Source organism: Mustela nigripes, chromosome 5 (genome assembly GCF_022355385.1).
Source record: "Mustela nigripes isolate SB6536 chromosome 5, MUSNIG.SB6536, whole genome shotgun sequence".
NCBI classification, from domain to species: Eukaryota; Metazoa; Chordata; class Mammalia; order Carnivora; family Mustelidae; genus Mustela; species Mustela nigripes.
Window position 1 is genome coordinate 54,629,387 of NC_081561.1, and position 12,984 is coordinate 54,642,370.

The following is a 12,984-nucleotide window of genomic DNA, read 5'->3' on the forward strand; positions in this document are numbered from 1 at the left end:
GTGTCGGCCTACGCCCCTTGACTCCTGCGCTGGCTTCTGCGCAAGCTCAGTGGGGAGCTGGGCTGTGTGGACCTCTGCCTCGCAGGGTTAGGGTCTTCGAAGTCCAGCCGCTTTCTCCCACAGCTGACGGCCAAGACAGGTCGGCCAGTGAGTAAGACTGTGCACCTCGGGATACGTCAGTCCTTCAGTTCGCTCCATTCTTCTGGCTCCTCTCTCCCCACTTACCCTGTCCTCTGAGCCTGTCCTTTTTCTCTTCCCAACTTCCTTATTTAGCTTCCCACCGTGACAGCACCCACCCCTCCTCTGCCTTCTCCTTGGGTTTAGATTCTCCACGGACCCCTCACTTTTAGCGAGGTGTATGGGAATTGGGAAGTACTGCTGGAAAGAAGATTCGCCTAAAGGCCATGTCGCCATCCTCCCTGGTCACCCCAACACCCCGAGGTTCCGCTAGGCAGAGTGGGCTGGCTTGCAAGATTACACAGGGGTGCTCTGGCTCCGCAGCCGCCTCCGCTCTAGGCTGCGGCTCTTGTTACTGTGAGGGTTTTTTTGGTAAGAGGTGGCAGGACTGAAGGTGACTTTCAGTATACAGGTAGAGGTGAAGAGTGAGAGGTGAAAATAGGAAAGACAGGTCTAAACTGACATAAAACTAAATTACTAACTTGTTCTGTTTGATCTTGAAAGAGCTCAAGATGATGTCATCTCCAACCCACACTGCCTGAACATTGAAGGTGGCTAACCTTCCCTGCAGTATTAATGTGAAACCACATTACTTGGAAAGTTATTTGATTCAGAACTGTAGATATTTTACCCATATTTGGGGGGACTGTGGGCGTGAGCTTCATCATTATTCTTTAACACATTCTAAATGTCGGTAACTGTATTTTTTTACATTTTGCTTCTTTGGATAGTTGAAGCATTTTCATGGGTCTTCCGAGAAAATTCAGAAGTCCTGTTGCTACCAACAGTAGTTATGTTCTTACCTAAAATGCTATTTTCGGCCTTTACCAATTTGCCATGTGATTTTCCGGAAGTCACCTAATAGAGGGTGCTTTCCTATCATTTGTCCAGATTTGGGGAACCAGTATTTTGTGGAGATGAGTGTAGTATGTCCTGTCTACGAATCTAACAAAACCACTGTAATGGTTCAATCATGTATTATTTTTTTCACCTACTTTTTAAGCTAGTACATGTAGTTTATGCTTGCAAGAAGATGGATGACAAGGACCCCATGGTTATGATAGAATAAAAATCACAGTAGCTTTAAAAGAGTAATGGCAATTGTCTTGTTGTATTTCTGTTTAGAGTTTGTTCTGTGTACTTTTTACCCAGTTGAACATACTGCATTTACAGTATTTTATCCTGATTCTTTTACTGAATACTTTTTTGAGCCTATCTCCTTTTTAAACTATGCAGAACATATTTTAAATTTGACTTAGGTATAATATATTTATAGAGAAGTGTACATATCACAATTGTACATTTTGATGAATTTCCACAAACTTAGTACATCTTTATAATTACCATTTGGATGAAGACTATCACCCCAAAGCACCTCTCACTCCCTTTCTGTACTAGCCACCATAAGTAACCACTCTTCTGACTTCTTCCATTAAAGATTAGTTTTGTCTATTTCCTAAATATATTTTAATAGCTACATGAAAATTCTATCACTTGTATAGACTATTCACTTACTCCTACATTGTTAGACATTGAAGATGTTTCTAAATTTTCTTTATTACAAGTAAAACTATAGGAAACATTTATTTTTACACAGTAACTTTCTCAGGAGTGTTGTTCCTCAGTGGAAGGGCATAATCCATTCTGACACTTTTTGTACATACTGCCAATTTGCTTTACAAAGTAGTAATGGCAGTTAATATTCCCATCAATGGTTTATGTCTTTTGTTTCATAATCCCCTAACAAATGTTGGGTATTCTTAAGTTTCTTTAAGTTTCATTAAATTGATAGGTAGGATATGGTAAGGAAGATACAATTTTAAGCTCACTTTACTTATAACTTTATATATTATATGGCATGATGAATATATTGATAGAATTTGCATCTCAAAATCTTTTAAAATCCTAGACTCTATATGTTGAGGCTGTATGACTCTGACATGTATTTAGTAATTCAGATGAAGAATGGAATTTTGTTTAAGTTTCTTTATTCCTTTATTTCTCTGGATCTTAATTTCTATATCTGTAAAATTATGAAATCAGACCTAGTCACTTAGTGTAACGCTGTGCTAGTGATCAGGAATATACACTTCTAATGTCAGATCAGTGTATAAACTAGCAGAAAAAATACATATTTATATATAAAATTTTATACATATATTTGTATAAATATAAAATGCATCTTAAATATATTTCATATAAACATAAAAGAACAATGTTCTAATGTATTGTAGTGTGGGAGATGACAGATGTGTAAACAGAGAAACAGTGCTGGGGTATAGATTACTGAAGAACCCATTTAGCCCTCTTTGTGAATTCAGGGAGAAGCTGTGAGTATATTATTTAAATTCAAGGACTCTTGAATGCTGACTCTTCTGCGTCTTAGTTTCCTCATCTGTAAAATGGGATAATATTAGTACTGGTCTTGGTAGTGGTGTGAGGATTAAAATTGCTATTCTGTGTACAGTTCATACAGCAGTGCCGGGCACATGGACAACCCTGTGTATTGGAGATGATGCCTTAGCCACATTAGCCAAAGAAAAACATTCTAGGTAGATGAAAGAGCAAGTCACAGAACTTTGATATATGCAGGGAGCTGTAGGTTATACAGTATTTCTAGAACAAAATGTATAGAGGACAAAAGCAGTTATGAGTCTGAAAGGTACACAGAGATCAGGTCATAGAGGCCTTGAATGCCTGTTTGTCTTGTTCATCACTTTTTTCTCCAGCACCAAACACAATGCCTGTCATAAAACAGGTGTACAAATATTTTCAATGAAAAAATTAGGAGGCTGTATTTTATCCTGTACATACTGCAGAACCTTTAAAATGTGAAGTGTGAAGTGTGGCATGGTCATATTTGCATTGGTGTCAGTGTGTGGAATGGATTAGAGGGCCTAAGACTATCCAGTAAAACCAGCCAAGAAAGTATTGAGGAAGAAGACTAGAACAATGATAATGGTTGTGGGGAAGAGGGGCCAAAGTTCTAAAACATCAGGTATAGAAACCAGAAAAGGAGAAGGGATGAAATAATACTAAAATACCGCCTTTCTTCCCTTCTCAGCAGTAGTTCCATTTTGCGTTTCGTAAATATATGTATACTCTGCTTCTTTTTCTAGGCCAGTTCTTGTTCCTTTTGAGTGTTTTTCATGCTCCATCATGTTGAGGGCTAAGACTCGGCTTCTTTTACTTTCACCACATCACCTGAAGCAGCTCAAAGAGTCACCAGGATCCAGGGTTATGTGGTGGCGACTTCTGCATCAGCGACAACCCCTTCATCCAGAATGGGCTGCCCTGGCTAAAAAGCAGTTGAAAGGCAAAAACCCAGAAGATTTAACATGGCACACTCCAGAAGGGATCTCCATAAAGCCTTTATATTCTAGCAGGGATACCAAAGACTTTCCTGAAGAACTTCCAGGCGTGAAGCCATTCACACGTGGACCATATCCCACCATGTACACCTTTAGGCCCTGGACCATCCGCCAGTATGCTGGTTTTAGTACTGTGGAAGAAAGCAATAAGTTCTATAAAGACAATATTAAGGGTGAGATTTTAATGCAACACATAGTATTTTATAATCATTTTCTGTTCTTGGCTTCTTTTTAAGGGAGACTGTTTAATCTGTTTAAAGATAGTCACTTCATTAATTTTGTAGTCAAGACTGTACTTTGGAAAAAGATGAATCTTTTTCAACTTCTGTGGTCAAAAGGATGGGTGAGCCAGATTAAGTTGTTAAATTCTTAAATGCCAACAATTAACATGCAGGTTATGGGGACATCTGGGTGGCACAGTCAGTTGAGCATCCGAGTCTTGGTTTTGTCTCAGTTCATGATCTCAGGGTCTTGAGAGCAAACCCTGTGTCAGGTGGATTTTGCACTCAGTACGGAGTCTACTTAAAAAAGACTCCGCCTCACTTAGTGTAACACTGTGCTGGGTATCAGGAATATATACCTCTAATGTCAGATCAGTGTATAAACTAGCAGCATCTCCCCTACTCAACTAAATAAATAAATAATAAATAGATCTTTTAAAAATGTATATTATGTAAAAGGAATTAGGTGAAATTGTATGATAAAAACAGACCTTGGTTTTTTCTTTGAGAAGCTTTTAATTAACATTGTTAATATAGGAATTGAAGGGGGAAATGGCTTAAAAGATGCCCAAATAAAGTAATAAATGATAATGTACAAATATATTTAGTGCAGTCTGGCATACTTGTCTCAGAAAATTATATTTAACTACTATTTCTTCTATCTGGTCTGTATTAAAATCATGTTGTTTGAATGCTAAATTTGAGGATTTACAAATTTATATTGCACATGGAGTATTGATCTTATATTTAGTCTAGACTATTTTAGTTTTTGGCATGGTGTTCCTAATTCTGTTTCCCAAAATATTTGAAGAGCCAAGACATCTTGTTATTACCATATTAAATACAAAAATGAAAATAAATAAGCATACCAAATTATGTTAAGTATTTGTAAACAGTCAAATCTTTTCAAGAATCTTAAAAAATATTTCTAACTGAATTTGTTAAGATAAGGGCAAAGTAGGTGAAGGTAATTAAGAGGTACAAACTTTCAGTTATTCAAAAAAAATGCTAAGTTAAAAAAGTCCTCAGACCTGAGAAAAGTGAGATGGTTTATATTTTCTGTTCTGCAACTAAATTTGTGCATTTTACCACATGGGAAATAGCTTAGGAAATGAAGTACCTTTCATTAATTTGTTTTGATGTGTATGAGTATAAAAATGTCTCTTAAAAAGTATACAATGATGAGATGAATCAACACTTTAGTAGTGTTAATGTAAATCAGTTTGCTTTGATGTCACACTCCTTAATCCTAATTGTTTTTCTTTATGTATTTAGCTGGTCAGCAGGGGTTATCAGTTGCCTTTGATCTGGCAACACATCGTGGATATGATTCAGACAACCCTCGAGTTCGTGGTGATGTTGGAATGGCTGGAGTTGCTATTGACACCGTGGAAGATACCAAAGTTCTTTTTGATGGAATTCCTTTAGAAAAAATGTCAGTTTCCATGACCATGAATGGAGCAGTTATTCCAGTTCTTGCAACTTTTATAGTAACTGGAGAAGAACAAGGTGTACCTAAAGAGAAACTTACTGGTACCATTCAGAATGATATACTGAAGGAGTTTATGGTGAGAAATACTTACATTTTTCCTCCAGAACCATCCATGAGAATTATTGCTGACATCTTCCAATATACAGCACAGGTATTTTCTGCTTCTTATGGGTTTTGCTTTACTTCTTTCGATGTAGGAATTTTTTATAAAATATCATAACCTAATTTGAATTTGATAAGTGAGTCTGAATCATAGTTTTAGTATAAACTTTAGTATGAAGGTTTTATATGTATGTGTGTTGTCAGTTTGTATTTTTTTCCTTTTAATGTACTCATTTTATACTCTTGTTGTTATCTATAGGAATCTGGGTATTAGACATTTACTGTATTTTCTTTATTAAAATTTTTATCTTCTGATAATTGTTAGAATGAAAGAGGACTCATAATTTACACTTTTTTATTTCTTTCCAGAATTCATACTCAGTTATGAAGTATGCATTGGTGCCAGACAGTAGGGGATCAAAATATCAGCTTAGTAAGATATCACTTGTATCTGCCATCTATAGTGAGGTCCCTGGTATTTCACCCCTGAATTAGGTGGGAAAAGAAGGATCTTAAAGTGTTCCTATGTTAATAGCAATCCCTCCATGGGGAAATCCCTCTGAGTAATTACTATGTATTTTCCCCCATCACTTACATTTTGCTTCTTGCTGGCAATGCTCTCCTTTTCTTAACTTACCTTGACGTTAGACTATATTATTTCACGGCAAAGGCTCAAGCTCTCCTTGTTGTTAGTATGCCAGCTTAGGGTTGAGGAAGTGGGTGGGCTGGATGTGTTTGTTTGGGGTGGCAGAAGGACCGAGCTCCTCTGATTTAAGGTAAATTTCCAGAAGGAAGAAACCCTAATCCCAGTTGTATTTCAGTGGACACCATAGTAGTGAGAGAAGATTGTAAGCACAGTCCTTGTACAGTGGCACTCTGCATTTATGGTTCAGATGTTACGGGAGAAGAGTGGAGAATTGAGTAACTAGTAGCAATTTATACAGTTTGTGCTGTTACGTACTTTGGCATTTCACCTTTTGAAAGCTCCCAATGTCATCTTTAAGCTCAAAATTGCCTTATATAATCCTTCACATAAGTGATAAAAGTGCTGGTTTCATATACTGATCTAATAATGTTATACTGACGTACTTTGTGAACTGTCAACCTTTATATATTTTTTTAAATTTAATTGTATCAAAATACACATAACATAAAATCTACCATCTTCACTGTTTTGAAGTGTACAGGTCAGTGGCATTAAATACAGTCATACTGTTGTGCAGCCATCACCACCATCCATCTCCAGAATTCTTTGCATCTTGCAGAACTGAAACTCTGTACCTGTTAAATAATAACTCCCCCACCTCCTCTCCCTTCAGCTCCTAGAAACTATCTTTTCCACTTCCTAGCTCTGTGAATTTGACTACTCTAGCTCTCTAATATTAAGTGGAATCATACAATATTTGTATTTTTGTGACTGGCTTATTTCATTTAGCATAGTGTCCTCAGGGTTTATCCATGTTATTGTATGTGTCAGAATTAACCTCCTTTTTAAGGCTGAATAATATTCCAATATTCCAGTATTTCTATTATTTTTAAAGACATTTTGCTGGACTCTTCTCTATAGAGAAGCACCTGTTTGTTTTATTGCTTCTTATTTATAAATTGCATCTACTCAAGTAGTCTCTCAATTCCATGGAATTCAATCCCCTTATTGTTTTTGCTGTGGAACATTTTTTAGGTGCTTTTGGTTAATTATAAATAAAATATTCAAAATATAAATTATAGATCTATAACATATATTAGCAACAAGTAACACTTATTACATGCTGGCATAATGCTAAGTGGTTTAGGTGAATCGTTTCATTAAATCCTACAAAACTCCATGAGGAAGGCATAATTATTACTTCTATTTTATACTTTAGGAAACCAAGAAATAACAAGGGTGAGAAACTTGCCTAAATGTGGTTAGCTAAGTGACACAGCTAGACTTTGATCATTCTGAATCAATTATACCATATTGATTTCGGTGAACTAGTTTTTATTATTTGATGTTTGGCCAGCTCTTGGGAAGGCTAATAATTTATAAAAATAAAAAAAATAATAATATGTGTGATATGTACCCTACCTAATAAAAAGTTTTAGGAGAATGGTGAAAATACCATCTTCTTTTTTTCAATCTTTTATTTTGTTTTTTTAAGTAATCCTGTACCCAATGTGGGGCTCAAACTCACAACCCCAAGATCAAGAGTCTTATGTGCCATCTACTGAGCCAGCCAGGTGCCCCCTGAAATACCATTCACTTAGTGATTTTGGTAGAAAAAAACTGTCCAGGATAGGCTTAGCATTAAAAGTCATAAATTTATTTTTTATTTTAAGCAAAATAAGTCAGTCAGAGCAAGACAGTTATATGATCTTACTGGTATGTAGAATTTAAGAAACAAAGCAGAGTATCATAGGAGAAGAGAGGAAAACATAAAATGACGAAATCAGAGAGGGAGGCAAACCGTGAGAGACTCTTAAGCATAGGATACAAACTGAGGGTTGCTGGAGAGGAGAGGGTTAGGAGGCTGGTGTGACTGGGGGATGGACATTAAGGAAGGCCGGTGATGTAATGAGCACTGGGTATTATGTAAGACCGATGAATCACTGACCTCTACCTCTGAAACAAATACATTATATGTTAATTGAATTTAGATAAATTTTTTTAAATGTCACAGTAAATCAAATTGTTAAGCCATGTATTTTATCCTGCTTTGTTTCAATATATAGTACTTAGTACTAATCCTTAGAACTATAGTACTAAGGATTGAATCATTTTCTTTTTCCCAACCCCCACCACCATGTACTTATTCATCTTCAGTGACTTCATTCAAGTAAGGAAATAAAACTTAAATTTATATATCTTCATCAGATTAGCCCAAAGTTAGGAGATCTTAGGACCTTGTGAGGAGTCATTGGTTTGGAATTAAAGATGTTTTACTCAGTTCTCAGACTAAAGGTTGCATTCCTAACCTCAGCTAACTAATTTCAGAATTTAAACTTTGACTCTAAGGAATGGTTAGTGCAGATTCTTTTTCACTAGAAAAATAAAACAGGTGAAGTGTTTTGTTTTTTTTTTTGGCGTTCGATATTTATGTTTATTAGAAAATACAAAATTTTTATGAAGTCTGTGACATTTTACGTTTTTGTTGTTGTTGTTGTTTTTATTTCTTTTCAGCATAACAGTATTTATTGTTTTTGTACCACACCCAGTGCTCCGTGCGCTACATGCCCTCCTTAATACCCTCCACCTGGCTTCCCCAACCTCCCACCCCCTGGCTTCAAAACCCTCAGATTGTTTTTCAGAGTCCATAGTCTCTCATGGTTCACCTCCCCTTCCAATTTCCCTCAACTCCCTTCTCCTATCCATCTCCCTATGTCCTCCATGTTATTTGTTATGCTCCACAAATAAGTAAAACCATATGATAATTGACTCTCTCTGCTTGACTTATTTCGCTCAGCATGATCTCTTCCAGTCCCGTCCATGTTGCTACAAAAGTTGGGTATTCATCCTTTCTGATGGAGGCATAATACTCCATAGTGTATATGGACCATATCTTCCTTATCCATTCGTCCGTTGAAGGGCATCTTGGTTCTTTCCACAGTTTGGTAACCGTGGCCATTGCTGCTATAAGCATTGGGGTACAGATGGCCCTTCTTTTCACTACATCTGTATTTTTGGGGTAAATACCCAGTAGTGCAGTTGCAGAGTCATAGGGAAGCTCTATTTTTAATTTCTTGAGGAATCTCCACACTGTTCTCCAAAGAGGCTGCACCAACTTGTATTCTCACCAACAGTGTAAGAGGGTTCCCCTTTCTCCACATCCTCTCCAACACATGTTGTTTCCTGTCTTGCTAATTTTGGCCATTCTAACTGGTGTAAAGTGGTATCTCAATGTGGTTTTAATTTGAATCTCCCTGCTGGCTAGTGATGATGAACATTTTTTCATGTATCTGATAGCCATTTGTATGTCTTCATTGGAGAACTGTCTGTTCATATCTTCTGCCCATTTTTTGATATGATTGTCTGTTTTGTGTGTTTTGAATTTGAGAAGTTCTTTATGGATCCTGGATATCAATGTTTTGTCTGTACTGTCATTGGCAAATATCTTCTCCCATTCCGTGGGTTGCCTCTTTGTTTTGTTAATATTTCTTTGCTGTGCAGAAGCTTTTGATCTTGATGAAGTCCCAAAAGTTCATTTTCGCTTTTAAAACAGGTGCAATTTTTATGATGGTTCATTGAATCACTACTTAAATTGAGGAGTGAATTAAATGTAACAAAGTAAGCATTAAATATTTTCAGTTAACATTAAAGACTACTTTGTATATCTAAGTTAAACATCATTTTAAAATAACAGTCTTTTAGAAAATGGGTTTAATAGAACTTTTTAAAATTTTTATTCGCTGTTTTTTTTTTAATATTTTATGTAGCACATGCCAAAATTTAATTCAATTTCAATTAGTGGATACCATATGCAGGAGGCAGGGGCTGATGCCATTCTGGAACTGGCCTATACTATAGCTGATGGGTTGGAATATTGTAGAACTGGACTCCAAGCTGGTCTGACAATTGATGAATTTGCACCAAGGTGAGTAAATTGTCTCAGAGATTATCTTAATAATAAGACAATTTTTAGGACCAATTTATGAGTGTACAGTAAATTTAATGATAAAATAAATCTGTATTTCTAAATGTCATACCTTGATCCTCTTAATGTTTTATTGGAGTAATAATAAGAGAATAAGCCATTACTGTTGATGATTAAAAATCAGAATTAAATTTTACTACTTCTTGGTAAGTTAGAGGAATCTTGTTTCCAGCTGTTCAGAAAACACAATTACCTGACATATTTTGACAATTAAAATTATAAACATCTTATTTCAGGCATATTAGCTTTTATTCTTTTAATTTTCCATTTTAAAAATTAAGTCACTAATTTCATTTTTTTTCTGTTGCACTTACATAATATAAATGTTTTGGAATGCACAGTGCTATTTAAAACATTTCTGTTTCAAAATAGCTTGTTAATGAAGTTGTATGAAGAATACAGAAAAGCTTGGGGTGCCTGGGTGGTATAGTCAGTTGAGCATCTAACTCTTAGTTTCAGCTCAGGTTGTAATCTCGGGGTCCTAAGATCCAGCCCCATGTGGGGCTCTGTGCTCAGCGTGGAATCAGCTTGAGATTCTCCCTTTCCCTCAACCCCTTCTACTCGTGCTCTCTCCCTCTCTCAAATAAATAAGTCTTAAAAAAGAAGTATGGAAAAGCTTAACTGAAGTTTATGAAGTACTTAAATTTGGTGATCAAAAATTGGTCAGCTAAGCAATTAATTGCTAAGTTTTACTCTAGGCTGAGAACCAGTTTATATGTTGGAGGAAAAAAAAACCAAACTTATGAAAAACATGACTTCTGTCCTCAGATTGTTTATAGATTGGTGAATACTTCTTTATACCAGAGGCTGCTATATACATAATGTGACAGCATTTCTCAGAGTGTGGTCCAAGGACTCTTCAGGGTCACTACCCTTCCTGGGGTCTTTCAGGTTAAATTGTTCTCATGATTGTATTAAGACTTTATCTGCCTTTTGCACCTCCATTCTTTCAAAAGTCTATAGTACTGTTTCCCAGATACTACATGATATGTGATGTTGTAGCAGATTAAATATAGAAGCAGATATAGATTCCACCTGTCTTCCCTGAAGCCACATATTAGTTTTGCAAAAATGTAAAATAGTAACTGTTTTATTAAATATTATTTTATTTTAGCAAAGTATAATTATTTTTCATAAAAATGTTACATATGTTAACATGTTATATGTTGGTTGTTTCTAAATGAATTAATATGTAAATATTGATAGATAATATCCAAATAAAGATTACTTGGGGTCTTTAGTAATTTTTAAGAATGAAAAAATATCCTGAGACAAATATTTGAGAACAACAATGTTAAGAGCGTCCAAGGGCATACCACAAATTTTTATTAGTCTTTCGTTTCTTTACTTTAAGGCTCACCGCTTCTTATATAAAGAAACACAGCTTTTGTGCCTCTAGGCACAGGCAAGTAAACTAAACTAAATGTGTAACTCAGCTGCAGGATATAAAATAAAAAGAATTAGTTTAAGGGCAGTTGGAGAAATATATGCCTATATATAAAAAAAAAAAAAAACCAGGAAAACTTTCTTGCTATCCAAAGAAAATTATTTGTTAGTGGTTTATTAACTAAAATTATTAGTTGGTGGTTTTATTCCCTTCATAGGTGACCCCTGACTTATGTACTGGGTATTCTTGAAGTATTTTATTTTGGGATAGTGATTCATTCTTTATTTGAGGGCACAAGAGGAACTTCTTTCCTAAGAACAAAACAAACAAACAAACAAACAAAAAAATGAAAAACCAATTGTAAAGTGAATAATTCCCACTTGAAGCAAATAATCAGAGCTCTTTCTTCTGTGTGCCTTAAACTGTACTTTTATCTGTTAGGTTTAAAGTTACTTAAGTGTATATGCTTTGATTTTAGTTTAAATTAAATTGTTTAAAATTAAAATCCAGTGTGTGATACAATTAGTTTTATTTTCCATTTTACATTGCCAAGTATAATCAAGTAATGGACTTAACATTACTATTTTAGGTTGTCTTTCTTCTGGGGAATTGGGATGAACTTTTATATGGAAATAGCAAAAATGAGAGCTGGGAGAAAACTCTGGGCTCACTTAATAGAGAAAATGTTTCAGCCTAAAAATTCTAAATCCCTTCTTCTGAGAGCTCATTGTCAGACATCAGGATGGTCACTTACTGAGCAGGTATATATATAATTTAAAGTGTAGAGGTTTAGCAAATTCATATATTGTCTTACAAGCAACATAGCACAGTCAGGAAGTAGATTTAAGAACCCATCTATTCATGTTTGAATAATTATTCTGAAGCATAATGCACATTTATGTGTTTTAACACGTATTATAATAAATAAAACTGGCTCCCTCCAGTGGTTAACTATGGGAATCATATAAATTGGCTTACTATAGTGCTGTTTTACCTTTTTAAAAGTGAAAGAAATAAAAAAAGAATGTGATGATGAGGAGGAAGTAAAAACCCAAGTTTAGTTAATATTATCTTAAATGATTTTAAGAGTTAAAATTCTTAATATAAAATTGCCTGATTAAAATTTTGTGCATATATATATTATTTATTTTAGTTACATGTTTTAAGTGTGCATGCAAACAGACCCATTTAAAGACTCTAATCATTTGAGTAATTTAAAATCATTCTATTAAAAGATTGTGTGATAATCTTTTTCCATGTCTTTTTTTACGTATTATTTTGATACATTAAAAATAATTCATAACTTTAAAGTTAACATTGCTTTTATATACTTAAAAGTGAATAAAAACTAATATATCCACATAAATATGACTTTAGGTACTTATAAGTGGAGAAATACAGTTTCAGGTTGGCAGAAATAGTTGTTGGCTTAACCTTCTCATTTTTATAGCTAAGGAAGCTAAAGTTCAGAAGATCCAATGATTTGCCCAAATCACAATCAGGAAGAGAATGAATTCCAGATTTTTTATCTCATAGTACATTGTTCATCTTCTTCACTGATCACTTATTAATAAATCATTTGTTGAGTGCTTGTTAAATCTGG

The 12,984-nt window shown here is 35.0% G+C and overlaps 1 protein-coding gene across 2 annotated transcripts in view; it reads left to right on the plus strand.

Moving 5' to 3' along the window:
- Positions 1-45: 45 nt before the first annotated feature.
- MMUT (methylmalonyl-CoA mutase) overlaps positions 46-12,984 on the plus strand; it is a 31,407-nt gene continuing 18,468 nt past the window's right edge. Inside the window, exons 1-5 of one of the 2 annotated variants that reach the window (XM_059400286.1) lie at positions 46-147; positions 3,297-3,721; positions 5,045-5,412; positions 9,777-9,934; positions 11,971-12,142. In XM_059400286.1, coding sequence (XP_059256269.1) covers positions 3,337-3,721; positions 5,045-5,412; positions 9,777-9,934; positions 11,971-12,142 — 1,083 coding nt within the window. In that variant the 5' untranslated portion in view covers positions 46-147; positions 3,297-3,336. The remainder of the gene's footprint in view (positions 148-3,296; positions 3,722-5,044; positions 5,413-9,776; positions 9,935-11,970; positions 12,143-12,984) is intronic. The other variant, XM_059400287.1, reaches the window with a different exon arrangement.